This window comes from Theropithecus gelada, chromosome 9, assembly GCF_003255815.1.
Source record: "Theropithecus gelada isolate Dixy chromosome 9, Tgel_1.0, whole genome shotgun sequence".
In the NCBI taxonomy this organism is placed as follows: Eukaryota; Metazoa; Chordata; class Mammalia; order Primates; family Cercopithecidae; genus Theropithecus; species Theropithecus gelada.
The window spans coordinates 44,221,444-44,243,454 of record NC_037677.1 but is presented as its reverse complement, the minus strand read 5'-3'; the positions used below and the strand labels follow the sequence as shown (position 1 = coordinate 44,243,454).

Below are 22,011 nucleotides of genomic sequence, written 5' to 3'. Positions count from 1 at the left end.
TGCTGACTCCAGTCCCAGGCAGCAGGGGACCCTGAGAGGTCTGTGAACAGGCTAGAAGCTTGCCTGAAACTTTGCAGAGAAAAGAAGCTTGGCATCCCTGCAGGGGTGGATTGTCAGGGTCGGGAGGCAAGAGACAAGTGAAGGGATTAACTGTCCCAGTGTGGGGGAAGATGTAGGATCTGGGCTGGAGGCAGGTAGGGAGTGGTCTCAACGTAGGAAGGAAACGAATCTGAGACATTAATTGGATTGAGATGGAAAGAAAGTGGAGAGAACAGAAACCAAAGGGATTTGGAGGCCATGCTTTCAACAAATGATTCGTAGTTAGTGTCAGGGAGCCAGAAAATAGCAAGTGAGCAAGGTCCTGTCCCTTGGGAGCTGTAGAGAGCAGCCATGGGGCCCACTCACAAAGCAGCACCTGCAGTCTCTTTCCCTATCGAAGCCCAGCTATGTTGTACACAAAGCAAGTCTGGGCACCGAGGACAGGCTGGCCAAGGGCAGGCAGGCAGGCACGTAGTCCTCTGGCTTCCAGCCACCAGACTCACAGGTTTCTGGGAAAGGCTGACTCGGGCCACTTTGTTCCTTTGAATCTGAGAATATATGACTGGGGAAGCCTAAATTAATTAAATGATGCTGAGGCCCTGAGGCCCGCCTGAGCCAGTGCACAGGGGACAGGTTATGGAGGTCTGAGCAAACTGCACCCCCAGCCCCCAGTGCTGGAATCCAGAGAGGCTCATGAGCTTGATTGGAATGAAGCCTGTGCTTAAGTGCTTCCAGAGAGACAAAGAAATAATAAATCAGGAGCAGGTGCCCCACCCACACACTGCCATAACCAACACCAGCCTGCTTCTCCACAGAAATACAGTGGTTTCACCTCTCTAGAACCAGATGTTTCAGGGAAGCAACAAATGGCAAAGCCCTGGAACTGACATGGCCCCATGACCTTCTCAGAAATGAGGCCAGGCTGGGCTGGCACCTCCCTCCACAGCAGCACCCCCCCACCACAACCCACCCAAGATCTCCAAATACCCCCTAGACCTCACCCAGGCACTGGTGCAGCATGACTATCCTTCCACCCCTCCCAAACTCCCACACACCAGGACTCCCCCGTCCCCAGCAAGCCCCCCACCCCCAACATGGCACTGATCCAGCAAGGAAGAAATTTTAGTCCATCAGACTGTGGACACAGTTGTATCTTGTGGATAAAATGAGAAGAAGGGTTGTCAGCTAGAAATCACCAATTTGTCCCAATCCATACAAAATAATAAAAATTAAGCTCCTACTAGGTATCAAGCATTGGGCTAGACACTTTCAAGCGAGCTATCTCGCAGTCTTTAGCCATCCTGCAGCAGGGCCACATGGCGGCCGGGAGCAGGACGCTGGAACTAAATCACCTGCATGTGAATCCCATCTTTATCACTTGTGAGCTCTCTGATGGAATGCATTACTTTACCTCAGAGTCTTTGCCTATAAGAAAGTAATATGAAGGTTGGTGAGAGAATTCAATGAGTTAATGCTTATCAAATGCTTAGAACGGTGCCTGATGCCTTATAAGCTCTTCTGTGTGTCTAGTAAACACGTTCTTTCCTTCCTCTGCTCATTCAACTTTCACTGAGCACCAGATATGAATGCTGCCCTAACAACTGCTATTTCTGGTTGAGAAAGGAGAGAAAAATGCTTCCATTTTCTCCTACAGGATTGGATGGGAAGTTCTCTGTTGCCTGCAAGTTATACTCAGATAGAGGAGTCGGGAAAGGAATTTACCAAGCGTTCGAATGAAGGGGACGCCAGAGGGGCGGGGTCTCCGTGTGAGGCTTCTTGGTTGCAGTGGGGCCGGGGCCAGAACCCTGGACAGCTCCCCGCAGCTGGCCGGGAGAGGAGGCTTTTGCCAGCTCGTATCTCGGCTCAGACCCTTGGTAGCCTTTTGTTGCAGGGGCCTCTCGCCTCCCTGCAACCCGGGCACCCCAGTATTTGGAGCCATGATGGATTGGGGTGGTGGGGGGGCTGCCCTCTGATCTGGAAGTTAGAGAATGAGGGAGTTTAGTCTTTGGAGCCTCCTTAGGGAGCCAGCCCAGGACCTTCCTCCTCCCATGGATCTTCATCTGCCCCTCACCCCTACACTGTCAGCGTGCGGCCACCTTGGAGATGGAGCAGCAGGAGCACAACGCAGTGCTGGGAATAGGGAAGTAGTGTAAGGACCACAAAACAGGTCCCCCAGCCTGGGTTTAATTCCAGGATCTGCTGCTGGGAGCTTGACCAAGCAACCCAGCATCTCCATGCCCAGCTTCCTCACCTGGTAAGACCAGAGGAATAGCACCTACACTGCACCAGGATTGCGGGAGAATGGAGTAAACAGCACACATAATATTCCTGGCACAAAGCAAGTAATAAATGAGTGTGCCTCCTGCCACACAGGAACTGAGGACTGGAGAGCTAGTCATAAGCCCTGAGACAACTTGGCTTCATGCTCAGGAACAGCCATGTGGGCCAGAGGGCTGGAGATGTGGTCTGCACCTTGAAGGCCCTGGGAAAATTTCTCTCCTCTAAGATTCCTCTGTTCTTCAGCCACTAGACATTAAAAAAAAAAAAAAAAATCCTTCAAGTCCTCCTCTCTTTAATCAGACAGGGAAAACAGCATGTGCATAAATAATAATTGTTTTGTAGGCTGGGAGACTGCCCCTTTAAGAGCCTCATAATAGGAGAGTCAGAAGAGCCCAGAGGTCTCAAACTCAAATGAATAGAGAACCAGCAAGTGGCATAAGTGTGTGAAGTCAGCTGGGGAGAGACTAGGATGCGCTGGAGAGTGTGCAGGTACTGACTAAAGGCTATCAAATAAAATTTAAAATAATTAGCCCACCCCCAAAGAGCCCTTCTGCAGCACACACTTCTGCAGTGGGCTCTCATCTCAACCTGAACCAGGCGGAGGCTGAGGCTGGGCCCCACTGAGGGGCTGTGACTTGTCCAAGGTCATCCAGGGCCAGGCCTGTGCCCACACTGGGACTCTTTTCCTCCCTCAGACAGCGGGCACTTCAGCCACTGCAGAGCAGGTGCTAGCAGCCCTTCAGTGGATGAGTTTCTCCTCCTTTCCCAGGGTGACTGGGTGGGTGGAGGGATTGAGCAACAGGTGACCAGGCTGCCCCCTCTCACCCTGACACAGTGGTCCCCATCCCCTCATCCCACAGCCATCTCAGGGACAGCTGGAGACACTCCAATGTCTTCTGGGTCCTCCACCAACCCAGACAGAGCCTGGAATCACAATGCCCACCTAACCAGAGGGATCAGCCAGCTAGCCAAGTGCCCCTCCCCGCCGTGTCTTTCATCTGTTCTTCACAAGACCCACAACTGAAAAATGAGGATAAACCGCATATTCTACACACTACAACAACATATCAAGTCCTTATACTGCTCTTAACTGTGTGACTGGCCACCTTAGCAGTAAGTACTATTATTACTCCATTTTACAAAGAAAGTAACTGAGGGACAGAGAGGCAAAGTAATTCCCTGCAGGTACTCTAATGAGTACATGACAGAGCTGGGAGCCATCCTGGTTGTCTGCCTCGAAAGCCCGCACTCTTTGCACTGCATGGCGGCACTTCCTGCGGGGTGGGAGGCACGATGGGAGAAGCATCTGCGTCTAATGCTGCTTTGCTTTTGAGGCCAGAAAAATGAGAAGGCTCCCCTCTGACTCTGGAAGAGAGAGGCAAACTGTAATCTCAACAACACAACCCCCACCTCCAACCTCAGCCACCCTGGAGCCTCTCTCCCGCCAGTCCGCCCACTGGAACACGGCCTCCATGTGCCATCCAGGGTCAACGCCGCTCTGGGGACGCATCAGGCCCAGCGCACAGCCTGGGCAGCTCGGCCTGCCAGCTGAGCACGGGTGCCTCAAGGGGTGCGGCCCTCCCAGAAGGAAGGTGAGTCTCCCTGGAGCCTCTGACGACAGCGAAGTGGCTGGGCGCTCTCCGGGCAGTGGGCGCGGCACCCAAGAAGGGTTTCTTACAGTTCCAAGAGAGGACCCCAGCCACAGTCACTCCAGAGCCCACCCGGGGCTTGGAGGAGGCTCTGGAAAAGGAGGGATGGGGAGTGTGCAGAACAGGGGGCGGAGGCTGGCAGGAGCCGAGGGAGGGCTCGGTCGGGTGCGAAGAGTGCCTGGGAGGAGCTAGAGTGGGGAGGGGGTGCGGTGGCGGGGAGAGAAGAGGCGGAGCTGGGGGACCCGACCGCTAAAGCGGAAAGGGGGATTCCAGGCAGGGGGAGTGTGGCCAGGCAGTGCGAGAGGGCGGCAGCGGCCAAGCTGATATTCGCGACCCCGGGTGGGGGCGAGGCAACTTCTGCCCTCAGTCCCCACAAGCTCCCGGCCGAGATTCGCTGCAGAGAAATTCTGCGGAGGGGCCGGTGGGTCAGAGCCAGGCCAGGCAGTTGCTGAGCCTTCCCCTCCCCTCCCGGCGGGGTGTGTGTGCAAGAGGCCAGGGGGCGGAGTCGGAGAAAGGGTTGGGGGTGTCCGTGTCCAGCGCTCGTCCGGATGCCGCTCCACAATCCAGCTGCGAGAACAGATGGACGCAGCGGCAGCTCACCTCGGGGGCTTCCTGCCCGCTGTGCGCCGAGGTCCAGGCTGAGGCGGAGATCGCAAGCCTCCGGCTCCCGCCTCTCTCGAGGGGCCGCGAGGAACAGGCTGCCGCGCCTCCCTCCCCAGGAGGAGAAGAGTGGGCGCTGACCCCGCGGGTCCTAGAACCGCGGGCGGGGGGCGGGCAGGGGGAGGGCAGAGGGCCGGCTCCGGGCGCGGAACACCCACCCCAGGGGCTGGTTCAAGACTTCCGCACCGAGACCCCTTCCTGGGCCTTCAGCCCTGGAGCATCTGGGGAGCGGACCCCTGTCCTGCCACGCCCCGCCCCCGGCCCCCGCCCCGCCGACGTCGCATTAGCATGAGCGACGCAAGTGGCCCGGGCACCACTCGGGGGCTGGGACTCGCCGCGTCACAGCCCCGAGTGGAAGGGAAAAAAAAAAGAGGAGGCGGCGGAGGAGGCAAGAGCCGACGCGAGGGGAGGGGAGCGCGGCGGCGGGGCTAACGGGCGGGCAACCGGGCCGGTGGCAACAGCATGCCCCTCGGCCAGCGCGGGCGGCCTCTCAGCGCGGTGGGGGCTGCTCTGGGCGCGCTCAGGGCACAGTGCGCCCAGTCTCCGGCCCCGGCCCCTCGTCGCGCCCGCCTTCCCGGCCGCCCCTGAGCCCAGCAGCCGCGGGTCCCGGGAACCGCTAAGAGTAGCGGCAGCGCCTAGCCGGACGGAGTCCTTTCCTTTGCCGGGACGCTGGGCCATGAGCCCCGCGGCCACCTGAGGCACGGGGGGTCTGCTCGGCCAGGACCGCCTCCCCGAAGTACCGTGCCCTCGCCTCTGCACTGCGGGACGCCAGCGCTCGGCCCTGGCGGAGGCGTCCTCGGAAGAGCATCGGGGTGGGGGCATGGAACCCGCGGAACCTGCGGGCCAGGCCCGGGCGGCGGCCACCAAGCTGTCGGAGGCGGTGGGCGCGGCGCTGCGGGAGCCCCGGCGGCAGAGGCGCCTGCTGCTGGTTATCGTGTGCGTGGCGCTGTTACTGGACAACATGCTGTACATGGTCATCGTGCCCATCGTGCCCGACTACATCGCCCACATGCGCGGGGGCGGAGAGGGCCCCACCCGGACCCCCGAGGTGTGGGAGCCCACCCTGCCGCTGCCCACTCCGGCCAATGCCAGCGCCTACGCGGCCAACACCTCGGCGTCCCCGACGGCTGCGCGGCCAGCGGGCTCAGCCCTTCGGCCCCGCTACCCTACGGAGAGCGAAGACGTGAAGATCGGGGTGCTGTTTGCTTCCAAGGCCATCCTGCAGCTGCTAGTGAACCCCTTGAGCGGGCCCTTCATCGACCGCATGAGCTACGACGTGCCGCTGCTCATCGGCCTGGGCGTCATGTTCGCCTCTACGGTCATGTTCGCCTTCGCCGAGGACTACGCCACGCTGTTCGCCGCGCGCAGCCTGCAGGGCCTAGGCTCAGCCTTCGCCGACACGTCTGGCATAGCCATGATCGCCGACAAGTACCCGGAGGAGCCGGAGCGCAGTCGTGCACTGGGCGTGGCTCTGGCCTTCATTAGCTTCGGAAGCCTGGTGGCCCCGCCCTTCGGGGGTATCCTCTACGAGTTCGCCGGCAAGCGCGTGCCCTTCTTGGTGCTAGCTGCCGTGTCGTTCTTTGACGCATTGTTGCTGCTGGCGGTGGCCAAACCCTTCTCGGCAGCTGCACGGGCTCGGGCCAACCTGCCAGTGGGCACTCCCATCCACCGCCTCATGCTGGACCCCTACATTGCCGTGGTGGCCGGTGCGCTCACCACCTGTAATATTCCCCTCGCCTTCCTAGAGCCCACCATTGCCACGTGGATGAAGCATACGATGGCGGCTTCCGAGTGGGAGATGGGCATGGCCTGGCTGCCGGCCTTCGTGCCTCATGTGCTGGGCGTCTACCTCACTGTGCGCCTGGCGGCGCGCTACCCACACCTGCAGTGGCTGTACGGCGCGCTAGGGCTGGCTGTGATCGGCGCCAGCTCGTGCATCGTGCCCGCCTGCCGCTCCTTCGCGCCGCTAGTGGTCTCGCTCTGCGGCCTCTGTTTTGGCATAGCCCTAGTCGACACAGCACTGCTGCCCACGCTCGCCTTCTTGGTGGACGTGCGCCACGTCTCAGTGTATGGCAGCGTCTATGCCATCGCCGACATCTCCTATTCTGTGGCCTACGCGCTCGGGCCCATAGTGGCGGGCCACATTGTGCACTCGCTGGGCTTTGAGCAGCTCAGCCTTGGCATGGGTCTGGCCAACCTGCTCTATGCTCCCGTTTTGCTGCTGCTCCGCAACGTGGGTCTCCTGACGCGCTCCCGGTCCGAGCGCGATGTGCTGCTTGATGAGCCACCGCAAGGTCTGTACGATGCGGTGCGACTGCGTGAGCGTCCTGTGTCTGGCCAGGACGGCGAGCCTCGCAGCCCGCCTGGCCCTTTTGACGAGTGCGAGGACGACTACAATTACTACTACACCCGCAGCTAGCATCCCCACTCCTCCTCCAGCCCACCCACCCGCCTTGGGTCAAGGCGGCTGCTCTGCAAGCCCACGGGCCAGCTCTGGCTCAGGGTCCACCTCCTCCAGCCAGTACCCCAACCCCTCCTCAACCTTGACTTCTGCCCGAACCCCCTCCCTGTGACCCATTCCATATCCCTTTCTCTCTTGTCCAGTGGGGCTTGGAGCACCGAGGCAAGCGAAGCCATCGCGCTCCTTGCAGAGGTGATGAGGACCCCGAGTCCCCATCTGCGGCTCCCCTGTGTAGACCCTGCATCTGTCTGTCCTTCCTTCCATTGCTCTCAGTGCCAAACTTGGGCCGCTGCACCGCGGTGCCTCCGCCCAAATCAATAAACCGTGTCTGTCCCAGGAGGCCGAGTCTCTTTACTGGTGGGGGGTGCGTGGTGGGGGGCAGGGCCAGAGCAGAGGGGAGGGTGAACTGCGTCTCCAAGTCCCAAACCAGGCCTGAGCCAAACTAACACGCAGGTGCCTGTAGCTCTTTTTCTACCTGGAAAAGGGAATAGGAAGGAAGCAAACCCAACAAAGGCTGTCACCCACCATCACCAAGGAGCACCACGCTCCCGTGGGCCCAGGACAGATCCTCCCTTCCAGGCCCAGCGCAGAGCCCGGGGGTGCCGCCGGGAGTAGCCTGAGGACCCGCTCCAGCTGGGCACGCCAGGCCCCGCCCTTTGAGGACACGCCTCAAACCATCCACAGAACTCTGAGGCGCCTGGGCTGAGCTTCCCTTCAGACCAGAATCCCCGCCCCGTTCAGGCTTTGAGAAAGGAGTAGGAGCCGAGCATTCCAGCAGAGGAAGAAAAACGGCCCATCTTTTAGAGTCCGACCTCTGGAAATGTGTGTATGATGTGATATGTGTGTGTTTATTAGAGAACTAGGCTCTGTCCTAGGAGGAGTTGGGGAGCCGTGGTCGGTGTTTGCTGTGTCCCTGTCAGTTCTGAGGGTCTGAGTCTTGAAGGGAGAGATGCGAGTGTGTGACCTGGTGCCAACCCCCACTGCCACCCTATCCTGAGTGGGAGCAGCGGCCCAGGACTGTCAGGAAAGTTTCCCATCCTTAGTCCCAGCCCTGAGAGCCTCAGGCCAGCGTTTGCGCAACACTCCCTGTTCCGAAGACCGTAGTCTGATGATGGAGGCAGAGTCTTCCCATCCCAGCGTGAAGACGCTGCTGGTCAGGGTCGCCTGTGTGTTTGCTGCCTCTGTGGGGGTCTGCTCTGCTGTTGTGCGCATGTCTGTCCTCGATCTGCGAGTCGGGCTGTGTGTGCCTGGGCGGAGTCTGCCTTTGTCAGTCTGTCTATGCTGTTTGTGTGTGGGGGTCTCTATCTGGGGTGGGGGATGCTTTGGTCTGAAAGGAAAGTCTGCCTCCTGCCGCAGTCCTTAAGCATCCCCATGTCTGCCATTAGGATTGTCCCAAGTCTGTAGCACCCACCTCTGCTCCCCACCCATAGTGCCAGCAGGAATTGGATGGTAACAGAAAGGGAAGTCCTGCATGAACATTGAACCCAGTTGTTGTTTCTTCTTCTTATTTTGAAAGACGGTGTAGTAGGGTTTGAGACTGGTCTGGATGGTGGAGACAGGAGGGCAGAGAGCAGAGACTTCCTCAGACCCAACCCTCTCCAAGACTCTGAGCAGCAGCACCCCACGGCTAGAATAATGGGGTTGGGGAAGTGCCGTGACTGGGGAATGGTGAGCTAGGGGCAGCGGTCGTGGGCGGGACAGTGTTCTGGACCCCTTCTAGAGCCTAAATTTGTTGCTCTAGTTCCTCCAGGAAGCCCTCCAGGTAGATTCTGGGGGCCGGGAGCTGGGATCCCTGGGCGGGAAGCAGGGGAAGGGATGGGGGACTGAGGACCGAGAAGAAGAGAGAAGAAGGGGGTCTTGGGGGAGGGAGGAAATGCAAGAGAGAGGAGGGAGGAGGAACAAGAGGAAGGAGAGAAGTGCGGCCAGCTTGCTTTCTCCAGTCGGGTGGCCGCGGGGACCTGGGCGACGTCGGAGGCCCTGCCCAGAACCCAGGCGGCAGCCCCCACCCTCGCGCTGCGACACGCCCCCCACCCCTTCCGGCTCACACCCCCGCCCACACTCCTGAGTGGTGCGGTGCAGCGGCGGCCGAGGCAGCAGAGCCGAGGAGAGCAGGTGAGAAGCAGGGCTGGGCTGGGCTGGCGGAGCGCGGTGCCGGGAGCAAGGGCGGCGGTCGGGGGCTCTATCCAGGGACAGCATCGGGGCCGAGAGGCCCAAGGACTCGTGGAGTCCTCCGAGTCCTGCGCAGCAGCGGCCGTCGGGGGTCAGCTGGGAAGCTGCAGGATTGCACTGCTTCTTTGCCTGGTCTTGGGGAGGCTTGACCATCAGGGCTTCGGGACTCCAAGCGCATGTTCTCACTTCACTTGGCCCAGCATCTGCTAAGCACTTTCTGTGTCTAGTCGGAGGGTCCGCGGGTCTGACCCGACTCGCCTGAATTGCTGGTTCGCAACCGCCTCTCCCGGGAGCAGGGGGTGGGGAAGAAGGATCAGCCGCTGCCGGTGGCAAGTCTGAGCCAGGACATAGCCGATGACAGCCTGTGATGACCGGCCAGACTGGGGTTGGACCTTCCGGGCAGAGCAGGCAGCCCTTGGAAAGCCAGGCTGGCAGGATCATGGGTGGGAGGCACAAAACAGACAGACAAACAGACATATTCACACATACACCCTCTAGGCATCCGCCCAGTAGTGATGCAGGAAGAGGAGCTGGCAGGTGGGACCACCAGGAAACCATCCCACCCAGCCCTGCCCTCTTCTTCAAGCTCAAGGTCCCTGAGGCCTGACTAGTGTCTCCCAAATGTGGGCGTGGGAGGGTCCGGGCCAGAGCAAAAGGAGGCATTGGCTGCATTGTCTGCAGGTCCTTTTCCAACCTGACCTTGTCCTTGCTGTCCCCTCAAAAGACTGCCATGCTCTGGTGAATGCTCACCAGGATGCCACCTCTTTCACTTTGCATTTGGGGGCAGCCCCTATGAACCCACAGCACTGGGAGGCCTGGGAACCAGCCAGTCGAGAGTGTCCCTGCACTGTGCCAGCAAGGGCTTTACATTCTTTGCCCAGCACTGCAAGGCAGCCCCAGGCTCCTCCATCTTTGGGCCTGGTTCATCCATCTTTCTCGACTCTCTGTTCCTGGCAACAACCCTGCCATGTGCCCATACGTGGACCATGCTTGCCTCTGGGTAGGGGTGGTGTTGGGCGGGGAGAGGGGTGAGGAAATGAGCTAAACATCAGCTTTAGACTTGAGAGAGAATAGAGTGTGGGCTGGTGGAAAACATCAGTATGTGCCTGTGGAGGCTTAGGTTCAGGGGGATCTCAGAGGATAGCAATTGTGACCCACAGCCTAATAATAACAGTCTTTGCCCTCTTGGCCTGGCTCACTTCTACTGTACCTTCAAAATTAATCTGCCTCTCCCCAGACTAAGGCTGGTGACCCCTAGGGGCCCTGGCTGCCCTGCCTCCCTACATACCTCCCTGGGCACTCCTATGGCATCTACACTGGCAGCCTGCAGACCCGAGACTGCCTAGGTCACAGTCCCTCCAGCAGGCCCAGAGTCTCCCTGCCCTGGCCACAGGCCAGGCTCCCAGTTAGCCCAGATGCATCCTGGAGCACAGGGCCTTAAAGGCCTCCATTCACCCACACATGCATTCGTTTCCCTCAGTCAACCAACTGAGGAAATTCACCCTACTCCACACCAGAGATGTGGCCAGGCCCCAGAGATGAAGCCCTGAGCACAGTAGGTATGGTCTTACCCTTGAGAAGCTAGTGGGAAAGAGAGAGCTTGATCAGCAAAGCACTTATCTATTGGATTCCAGGCAGGAACAAAACCAGCACTCCGCCAGCAACCCCTGGTGGATTTGGATTGCCCTGGGGTGGTCAGCTAGCCTTGGGTGGCAACAGCCCCATGAGAGCAGACCCTCACATTAGGAACCACTGTCTCCCATATGGGGGCCCAGAGAGAACACTGTGGTCAGCACACACAGCTGGAACTCGAGACTGGGGCCAGGCCTACAATGAGACCCCTATATACAGCTGTCAGGCTCTGGCCTCCTCATGGAGCTGGGGTAGGGGTCTGTTGGTGGGAGGTGGAGGGTTTGTGATAGGTCTATGTGGCTGCTGTGTTGATGCTTCTCACTTCTTGGTCCCCAGGTCCACACTCTGCATCCCTGGATCAGGACTCACCAAGACACCCATCCTGGAAAAGGTCCCCCATAAGATGGCAGCAAAAACTCCCAGCAGTGAGGAGGAGTCTGTGAGTGACTTTTGGAGTCCTATCTCAACCCTGCTTTCCCCACCCACATGCCCTTGCTTGCAGAACAGTCCTGACTGAGACTGGCCCCCAGCATTTGCCTGGCCCCAGCCCTGTCCTCTACTGGCACAAGGCCCAGGCTACAGCCCCGCCCCCAGCTTGCTGAGGATCCCAGAAGGGCCTGGAGGGGCTGAGATGGGCCTCAGGGTGCCAAGGGAATGCTAAGAGCTAAACTTCCAAATCCCTGGGCCAGGCTAGGCACTATCTTTCCTTTCAGGGCCTCTCTTCATCCCAGCTTCCACTTCTGATAGCTTTGAGCCCAGTGATTTTGCCTTAGGGTGGGGCTGAATTCCTACTCCAAGCCCCTCAAGTCCCAGCTCCAGCTGCTGTCACTAGTTCAGCCTTGGAGCCTTAGGCACTATGTTCTCCACTGGCCTGAGACAATGCCATCCTCCCTGGGCAGGCATCCTCCCTCCCACCCCAGCCAGCCTTCGGGTGGCAGAGCAACACACCTGATTTCAGGTTGCTGCATGTGTTTCCCCTTTCCCACACTTGTCTTTTTGCCACTCCTCTTCCCTGTTCCCCCTTCCCCAAGCCCTCATTTGAAACCCTGAACAGAATTTTCTGGCTTCTCCCCAAGAAGCTGCTCACTCCATTGCCCTGACCTCTGCAGCTGACAAACATCTATTGTCACCTCTGGTCCACTGGCATGCTTCTCCACCCGCCCCATTGGGCTGTGGCTTCCTTAAGAGCAGGCTCTGTTTCTCCATCGTCTCTGATTGCAGCCCAGGATCTGACTCACATGAACTGCCCAGGAAATACGGAGTTTTGGAGTATTACCTGAGACTCCCAGGTCCAAAGACCCTCTTAGTACAGGACTAGAAGTCTGGGAGAGTCTGGGGAGGATCCCTGGGGGGGCTGAGATGTCTGAGCTGCGATTTCCTGCTTTCCTTTTACCCACTGCTGATTCCCTGTTAGCCAGGCTAAGTCACAGTGCACTGTCAGAGCCTAGAAGAAGGCGGGCAGTGTCTGGTAGAGGCTCTAACCAGACTTGTGGGCCCTTTTGGCCAGGCCATTAACTGGGCTGGGCTTTCTGTAGGTGCTCACCCGCCCACCCACCCATCACACAGACCACCCCCCACCGCAAGAGATGGAACAACCAGAACAGCTGGGTTGGGGGCCCAGACCTGGCTCGCTGGGGTTGAGCAGGGCAGCCTGGGATGCTGCCCAGATCTGTCCTCGCATCATTCCCCAGGGCAGAAGCAGCCCGTAGTTGGCATTGACACCCCACCCCTACCAGAGAAGTGAACCCTAGAGGCAGGATCAGACAGGCAGAGGGCCGCCATTTATCCATCAGCAGCAGGGGCAGAGAAGGAGGTGTTTTTAAGGGGCCCCTTCACTCTGCAGCCTACGAGGAGGAACCTTTACTGTCTCATGGAAACTCATCACTGCACAGAGGAGAAGCCCCTGAAGGAAGGTGCCTCACTGTCTACCAGCGTGTCCCAGGAACCATGTTGCAGAATTCTGGTCATTAGGGCAGTACTGAATTATGTCTCTCATCCAAAGCCATCTTTCATCCTTCCAAATCTCTCCAGGTCTGCCTCCCGCCCCTCAGATCTGGAGATCAGTTAGATTCTGGAGCCCCAGCTGAGAACAGTTTATAAATTAAGAGTGACTAGCAGCCAACAATATCAGTAACAGGACTATTTCATCTTAGATCCATCCTTCATGGCTTAAAAGCACTTTCACATGCATTAGGTCTTTAATCCTATGAGAGGGAGGGCTCACTACCCCCATTTTACAGGAGAAGAAATTGGACAATTTAAGCAATATTATTATAAGTTCTGCCTTCCTATTGTCAGTGGCCAAGTGAGGGACAAGAAGAGGAAAGGAATGGAAAAGGGAGTGGAAGGGAAGAGAGAGAACGGCCCAGGAGAAAGAAGCAGAGTGGACATGGAAGACTGATTTTAGCTCCTTGTCTGCCATCAGATTTGTATGTTACCTTGGACTAGCTACTCCACTCTCTGGGACTCAGTTTCCTCATAAATAAATGGGAAGTCACAAAATTGAAGCCACACAGAAGCCTTCTGTGGTGAAAGCTGCTGGCAAACTGAGAAGCACAGCATGCGTATAGGAGGGCGGAGTCGGGGGGGTTCTTCCCAGGCTCTAGCCACACTTTGGGGCCCCCAAAGAGTATGGGTTTCCACTTGGGAATTCTTCTGGCAGTATAAGACAGCAAGGTCGTAACATTTTAGATGTGCCTATCCGAGGCCAGTTGTTTCCCCCATTTAATTCTCTCTGTGTTCCTCTCAGGTAGGAATTATTATTTATGTCCTATGGATGAGGAGCAGAGGCTTGGAGAGATTCGGAGAGGAAGGACATTCACTGCATCCCCCCCACTGCCCCTAACACCCACATAAAACAAAATCCTCTGCCTGGGTTTTATAAGTAGGAGGGACTTATAAGAAGCTCAGGGCATGAATCATCTTCTGAGGAAACCTCTTGTAGGATTCTAGTCATTAGGGCAGCACTGAATTGTCTCTCATCCAAAACCATCTTTTATCCTTCCAAATCTCTCCTTAAGAGTGCCCCCTTCAGGTCCAGAGATCAATCAGATTCTGGAGCCCCAGCTGGGAACAATCCTAAATTAAGAGTCACCAGTAGCCAACAATATCAATAACAGGACTATTTCATCTTAGATCCATCCTTTGTGGCTTAAAAGCCCTTTCATATCTATTATCTGTTTGATCCTATGAGAGATAGGGGTTACTACTCCCATTCTACAGAGGAAGAAACTGAGGCACAGAGGGAGGGTGACTTGCCCAAGTTTGCAGAGCTGGTCAGTGGCAGGGTCAGGGTACAAACCCAGGTCTGTCTGGTGCCAATATCACCATATTTTCCTCTACACTTTACCCCTTTCTGGGGACAGAGCACAGTGAGGTCAGGGACCAAACCAAAACTTCCTAAATTCATAATTTTGCTGAGCTGAGCCCTAGAAATGGACAGGCCCCAGGGTAGAGAACAACATAGGGGCAGAACGACACAGATACTAGGGACCAACCTGGGGACAGGCATGGGGCGCACATACGAGAGGCACAATGCCTATGAACCCTCTTCTCCAGGGGCTGCCCAAACTGCCGGTGCCCCCCCTGCGGCAGACCCTGGCCACGTACCTGCAGTGCATGCAACACATGGTGCCTGAGGAGAAGTTCAGGAAGAGCCAGGCCATTGTGCAGCGGTTCGGGGCCCCTGGTGGCCTCGGTGAGACCCTGCAGCAGAAACTGTTGGAGCGGCAGGAGAAGACAGCCAACTGGGTAAGAGGGGCAGACAAGGGACCCATAGAAGAGGGGCAGGAGGCAGACCTGGAGACAGAGGGAATTCGGTGAGAGGCAGGTATGGGACAAAGACAGGGCAGAAGGAGAGACGAGGGACAAGGATGGAGGATAGGGGTGGGAACAGGCAGGTGGCATGGATTGGAGGACAGGAAGGGACAAGGATGGGAAGCAAACAAGATGAGGAACGGGAAATACGGATAGAGAAAGAGGAGGACAAATCGGGGACAGGAATAGGGGACAGATGGGGACAGAGATCGCATCAGGAAAGAAGAGAGGGTGAAAGGCAGGAAGGAGACACCTATAAGGACAGGCAGAGGACAGTGATGTAGCACCAAGCCACCAGGATGGGGACTGGGAAAGAAGAAAGGAGACAGGAGGGCGCAAAGGTGAAGGACAGGCCCGGTGGACTGGGAAGCTCCTGGCACATACCTGGGGCTTAGCATATATTTGTGGAATGAATGAATTAATGCTCTGGTGAAGTGTCCTGATTTTCTCTCGGGGCTGTCAGGATAGGACTGTTTGGAGGGATGTGACAGCCTTTCCCGCCCTCCCTGGCAGGTGTCTGAGTACTGGCTGAATGACATGTATCTCAACAACCGCCTGGCCCTGCCTGTCAACTCCAGCCCCGCCGTGATCTTTGCTCGGCAGCACTTCCCTGGCACCGACGACCAGCTGAGGTGAGGCCTTGGTGCTCCTAGCTCATAACCTGGGGACCCACCCAAGGCAGGGGCCCTTACCCCAGCACCAGCAAAGAAAGGCTGAAGCTGGAGCCTCGGCTGAGCTTCCTGTGGCCAAATGCCCTGAGACAGTAGACGTCCAGGCCATCAGGTGGGGAGCAAGGTTAGGTGTGGCTGCACTCGAGTGACAATCACATGATCAGCCTTAGTCTGTATTTATCTTGCAGTGGAATGGGCACTCATGGAGGTCATGGGTCCAAATATCCCCACAGCCTCCACCTGGCTGAGGCCCTGAGAGGAGGCGTGTGGCCCTGGACCACACCAGTACTTGTCCCTGGGAAACACTGCCCCAGGCTGTCTGAGAGGGCCTCTGCTTCCCTCCAGAGCTTGCAGCTCTAAACTGAGGCCCCAGAAGGCTGGAAACAATTCCTCCCTGCCAGCAGCCAGAGCCTGTGCCATCTGCTGTAATTTCAGAGCTCACTGAGCCGTTGGAAGGGCCTCTGGCCGCTGATGACGATGGAGGATGGGGGCAGGGAGAAAGGGTTTCCTTTCTGGAGTCTCTCAGAGTCTGGTCTGAAGACCTGAGTGGGACAAATGGTGGGGACAGTTTAGAGGGAGGGCAGAGGGCAGGCCAAAGTGGCCCAAGGGCAAGAGGCAGGGCCCACCTCACCTCTGGGCCGGGCTTAGCCACGCTAGGAAGACCTCCCCATCCCACCCTACCAGCTGGCCAGCCTTCCCTCCCACTGTAGCTGGGGTCTCCCCAGGGAAGAAGGAAGGTGTGGACGGATGAATGACTTCTGAAAACAATTCTCACAACTGCATCTGAGGAGTATTTTCGTCCCGTTGCAATTAAGCCAGGCCCAGCATCCCAGGAAGACAGTTCCTGCTGCTCATTTCTCCAGTGCCTTTCCCCAAGCACTCAATTTCCTTTTCCTTAGTACTGGGGGGTAGGGGGAAAGGGACCAAATTACTGGCTTTTCCCAGGAGAACATTTTCCACAAGACCAGTAGTCCTGCCGTGTCCAGCCCCAGGGCTGGCCTTTCCAAGGAAGAACTCCACCCTTAACCCTTCATCCCTTCTGACCTGCTCTGTGGCTTCTCCTGGCTTCCGTCTCCCTCTCCGCTCCCTCTCCTCTTCAAGGTGATTCCAGCTTCCTCTCCTCTCCCCAAGAGCTGCTCCACCCCCAGTTCTCACCAAGGGACCATTTTGAATCCAAGGCTTGTGGTGGGCTCACGGCACTGGGCTGGAGGGCAGAAACCACATCTGATTAGTGCAGGAGCCACATCTGATTAGTGCACACAGGCCGGCATACAATGGGGGATCATAGAGTTTGGCAGCGGGGAGGAGGGAGAGAGAAGGGAGGGAAGAGGAAGGAGATGGAAGGGAAATGGAAGGAGGGAGGGGAGGCAGAATGGAAGGAGGAAGGGAGGGAGGGAGGAAGCCAGGCCCTGGGAGGAAGGGCTCAGGCGTCCCTTCTCCCTGCAGGTTTGCAGCCAGCCTCATCTCTGGTGTACTCAGCTACAAGGCCCTGCTGGACAGGTAGGACTGGGAGGGTGGTGCCCTGTTCCAGCACAGTCTGCCTATGTATGCGTCCATCTCCCTTGCAGGGACTCTGTCTTTTTCCAACTCTGTATTCCCATTTCTGGCTCCTGGCACAGAGCAGCTGTCCCTGCCCTCACCCACTCCCCCACCATCAGGATGACCTTTAGCCCAGATGGCCTGACTGTTAACTGTTTCTTTTCCTGGGGCAAGCACCATCCTTCCTTGATCTTTTAAAAGTGCCCCCTCCCTCCACATATATGTGCACAGGTGGAGTGAATTCATTTGAAGCTGGTGAACACATAGGAAGGCGGGGAAGAAACAGTTGTTAGAGTAAGGTGATGGGAGTCCTGATTGCCACTTGGAGGAATGGTGTCTCCAGCCAGAGCCTCTGTGTCCTCAATCCCCCCAAGTTCAGTGGACACGAGGCTGTTCTGACAGATGGAGAGGGCTGCTAAAGCACCGCAGGCTCTCTTTGATTTTAGGAGGAAAGTCCCTCTCCTGGCCAAGCTTAGGAAAGCAGGAGGGTATCTGAGAGCAGCAGGGAGAGTAAGAGGATCTGGAGGACCCAAGTCTCTCAAGGTACAGACTATAAGGGCATTAGAAGCTGGAAGGAGACAGAGAGGCCCAAAGAAGCATCCCTTGCACAGATGAGGAAGCTGCAACTCAGAGAGGTTAAGTAACTCATCCATGGTCACACAGCTGGGTGGTGGCAGAGCAAGGAGGGGACAAGGGGCAAACTTCACTCTCTGTTCAACTTGACTCAACTCAGTCTTTACCTAGCCTTGGGACAGAGGCTCAGACCCACAGCCCCTCCAGGGTAGGGCTGCTCCCTCTGGAGAGGGGCAGGCAGGGCTCCCAGACCCTCAGGGTGGAGCAGCTCAGGCTGTCCAGGGCATTTCTGCACCACAGGCTCTTGGGTGCTCTGCTCACTCCTCTCTAAATGCCATGGGTCACTAGGCCCTGGACTGCTGTCTCCTCATGGTGTGTCTTTGGTCTCTCCCTTCTTCATGGACAGTGCTCCATTTCCTCCCAGAACTCGCCCCTCCACCTCACTATCCTGCCTATTTTCAAATAGCCTTGTCTTGCTGGGCCTGGGGTCTTGGTGCCCATTCATCACTGACTGACCCCACAAGACTTCACTTTCCTTCTGATCCCAGACTTTCACATGTTTGTGTGCACACTCACACAAACACGAATACCCATGCATATCCACATGGAGGTTCCCATGTCCAATGACTGAAAAGGACTTAAGACTGGAACATTTTCCTGAGTGCCCGTTTTGAACCCTTAATTAATTAATTAATTCACTTATTCACTTTGCAATGTAGTTATGCTGGGAAGATGAAGAGAAATAAGGCCTCATCCTCCCTTCAAAATGTCCTTAGGCTATTGGGCAAGACAGTCACATAAACAGACACAAAATACAGCTGTGTCCCTTCCCCTGAGTCCCACACTCGCTCATCTAAGCCTCAACCATCCCCACTGGGGTGTCTCTCAGTCATTACAAATGAGCCAGGAAAGCTTTGCCTCTCCCTCCCAGCTCCCCAACTCATCCCATACCTTGTTGAGCCATCTCCGTAAGTGCACTAGCGCATGCCCTGTTGGTGAGTCTGGGAACCTAGAAGTCACCTGTGCGTGTTCTGCTTTCTCCCTTGCGCCTTCATGTGACCCATGGTGCTCAGATGTGGTCATTCTCCCTCCCCACCGTGTCCCCAAGCTCCCTCCTCCCTCCCTGCTGCCCTCACTTGAGACATCACTTTCCTTCTCTGCCGCAGCCTCCTTCCTTGTTCTTCCTGTGACAACTTTCAGTCCATTCTCCCCATATAAGCAGGGTCAGTAAAACAACAAAATGGAAACCCAGTCGTGCCCCTGCGTGCTGAAGCCTCCCGAGGGCTTTCACTGCACCAAGAATAAGGTGATAGCTCCTCCCCACTGCCACTGGAGCCCCACAAGACCTTGCCTGCCCGCCTCTCTGGCCCTGTCTTCACTGGGCCTCAGCCCTACTGGCTTCTCTCTGCCTTTGACCAGTGCTTCTCAAGCTGCCTCTGGGGAAGAACCAATATATTTTCTTTCATTTTGTAAAATTTGTGTAAAACAACAAAAAAATTGATTACTAGAAAAATGGCATGAAATATGAGACCAAATATTTTATTACAGGATTCAGCAGACATAAAACTCCCATCACATTGCTGCAAACATTTCTGGGTTCAGGCATTACACCAAGTCATGGGTCAGTCACAGCAGTTCAGTGCAATACTCATACTTTGAGTTGCAGTGCTGTGGGACATTTCACCCTTAGGGCTCAGCTCAATCAACCTGCCTCAGTGAGACTGCCCCTGGTCACCACCTCCTGCCCCTGCCAACACTCTGTCTCACTACCTGAAAGTCTCCTGTTCACTGGTTTGCTGCTTGTGGTCTACTCCCCACCTACACATCCCAGGACCTGCACCCCCGTAGAGCAGGAGCTGCAGTCTTATTTGCTGCCGAATCTCCATATCCCAGAATGGTGCCTGGCCTATACAGAGGATGTGCTTCACAAATATTTGTTGGCTGAAAGAGTGGAAGGATGGCTGGATGGATGGATGGATGGATGAATGGAAAGATGAATGGATGGTGGATAGATGGTTGGAAAGATGGGTGAATGGAAAGATGGATGGATGGTGGATAGATGAGTGGATGGTGGATGGATGGTTGGATGGTGGATGGAAGGATGGATGGATGCTTGGTGGATGGATGGGTGGATGGAAGAATGGATGGATGGTGGATAGATGGGTGGATGGTGGATGGATGAGTGGGTGGTAGGTGGAAGGAGGGATGGATGTTTAGTGGTGGATGTATGGTAGATGTATGGATGTATGGATGTATGATGGATAGATGGATGGGTGGATGGAGGGAAGAAAGGGAGGGAGAGAGGAAGGACAGGCAAAAGGCATGCTGAGACCACAGGGAAAAAGAACTTCCTACGTTGACCTCAGAAGAGGCTTCTAAAAGAAATGATAAAGGAGTAGGCTCTTGAAGGAGTTTTCTGAATAGAACAGTTGAGTTCTGGGGTTGGGGCAAATGCGTGCTGAGAGAAGATCAGCATAAGCAAAGATACAGAAGGCTAACTGGCAGGGTTTACACATGCCACGCATGAGGCAGAGGTTTGGGAAAACTCTGAGGGTCTCCATGGGTTGTGGAAATGGGGCCCTCCACTACTTTAAACAGTGGAGAATTGAGCTCTGCATCTGCCACGGTGATGCAATTCTGGGTTCTGCGCCCCATTTTGCCTGATCGAGTTACAATAAAACCCATTCTCTGTCTCCCCTCAACCCCTGCCATCCCCTCGTGGCTGCCTCCCTTCCTGCTCCTCTTCTTCAGCCACTCCATTCCCACTGACTATGCCAAAGGCCAGCTGTCAGGGCAGCCCCTTTGTATGAAGCAATACTATGGGCTCTTCTCCTCCTACCGGCTCCCCGGCCATACCCAGGACACGCTGGTGGCCCAGAACAGCAGCATCATGCCGGAGCCTGAGCACGTCATCGTAGCCTGCTGCAATCAGGTAAGAAGCCCCTTGTCTTGGTGAGGGAAGGCACAGAGCATGCAGTGGCCATGCATTCACATCCATTACCTTCTCCAAGGAGGCTCAGTCTTCTTCCCTGAGTCACACAGGGAGCTGGGGCACCATGTCTCCAAAATGCAGTCCCCACTTCCAGTCAGTCCCATGTCTCTCCACCAGTTGGCTTCTAAGAATAAGAGCCGTCAGTTTGAGAATATCCTCACTGGACTCTCACTTCAGCGCTGATGCCCTGAGGGTCACGATCCAGACCTTCCACCTATACATCTATTCTTTTCCATGCAGTCACCCAGGCCCTGGCCTTTCTGGAGACCACACACAGGCAGACAGTGTTACAGACTGACAAATAGGACCTTTCATGTGCCAGCCTGTGGGCTCGGCACTTAACATGCATTCATCCCACTTAATCCTCACAGTGACCCTGCAGAGGGGGCCTTAGGATCTCCGTGTGACAGTTGAGGACATGAGACTCAGACAAGTTAAGTGGTCTGCCCAAGAATGGGAAGGACTCCTAGGTCTGGCCAGTACCCCAAGGTCAAGGTCTACCTGCTGCAGCTCGGGTCCTCAGACTGGGTTCCACAGAGCCAACAAGGACCCATGGGTCCTGGGGGACAGGCTGAGCATGAGGACTCCTGACCTCTTCCTTGGGCCCACTGCACTATATATTCCATATATTGAGCTTCACATAAATATTTCCTCTGACAAACGGTTTTTGTTTTTGGTTTTGCTTTGCTAAAACCCAAGTTTGGCAGCCATCCCAGGGACCTCTGTGGTACTTGCTCTACAATGTGATTTTGGGCTCACCTCACGTTTTCAGTAAGTTGGGAGCTCTGTGGAGCCCTGATATCTGAGGGTGGCTGTGACCTCTTTTCCTAGATTCGAAGGCCATCTAGGAGCTCTTGTAGCCCACCTGACACCCTGGCCATAGCCCAAGGAAGTTTCCCCATCTTCATTCAAAAGTCAAGCCAAATATTTCCCAGTTCCCACAGGCCACCATATCCACCTCTTCCAGACATGCTCTGGGACCCTGTACTGGACCAGGCCATAGAGACACTGCTAGGGAGTTGGAGGGGAAGGGAAAACAAGGTACTCATGTCAGTCAGCTGAAAAGGGTATCTTGACCTGGATCTAGGAATAGACCCTTCACAAAGCCTGAGGCTCTAGCCCTCAAAGCTACAAAATGATAGAACCACAGGGCTGACATACAAAGCACATGTAGGTACACATGTGAAGGCGCACACACACGCACACATGTGTAGGTGCACATGCACACATGGTGTGTGTTGGTGTTCCATTTTAATCTTCCTCTGCATATGATTGCTGGCTTGCTTTTTTTCCTCCACTCACCAGCGTGTTTAAGGCCCATCACTGTGGCTCTATCTATTGCTAATTCACTCTTTTCAATGGCTGGGTAGACATGCCTCAGACATATACACCACATTTCACTTAGCCATTCCCCTTCTGGAGAACAGTGAGGCTCTTGCTACCATTTTGCTGTTGCAAACAAGGTCGAGAGGCACATTCCTCGTGTCTTCTGGTACACACGGGTATGTTTCTCTAAGCCTCAGGATAAAA

At 56.1% G+C, this 22,011-nt stretch overlaps 2 protein-coding genes across 6 annotated transcripts in view; both read left to right on the top strand.

Moving 5' to 3' along the window:
- Nucleotides 1-3,812: 3,812 nt before the first annotated feature.
- Nucleotides 3,813-22,011, top strand: part of CHAT (choline O-acetyltransferase) — a 56,884-nt gene continuing 38,685 nt past the window's right edge. Inside the window, exons 1-7 of one of the 5 annotated variants that reach the window (XM_025396805.1) lie at nt 7,817-7,911; nt 9,030-9,201; nt 11,227-11,329; nt 14,449-14,640; nt 15,220-15,338; nt 16,824-16,877; nt 20,241-20,421. In XM_025396805.1, coding sequence (XP_025252590.1) covers nt 11,294-11,329; nt 14,449-14,640; nt 15,220-15,338; nt 16,824-16,877; nt 20,241-20,421 — 582 coding nt within the window. In that variant the 5' untranslated portion in view covers nt 7,817-7,911; nt 9,030-9,201; nt 11,227-11,293. Of the gene's footprint in view, nt 3,912-7,816; nt 7,912-8,753; nt 9,209-11,226; nt 11,330-14,448; nt 14,641-15,219; nt 15,339-16,823; nt 16,878-20,240; nt 20,422-22,011 lie in introns of those variants that run through there. The other 4 variants (XM_025396804.1, XM_025396802.1, XM_025396803.1 and 1 more) reach the window with 4 other exon arrangements.
- Nucleotides 4,961-7,428, top strand: SLC18A3 (solute carrier family 18 member A3). The gene has a single exon (XM_025396807.1). The coding sequence runs from the start codon at nt 5,449-5,451 to the stop codon at nt 7,045-7,047; it is 1,599 nt and encodes a 532-aa protein (XP_025252592.1). The 5' UTR covers nt 4,961-5,448; the 3' UTR covers nt 7,048-7,428.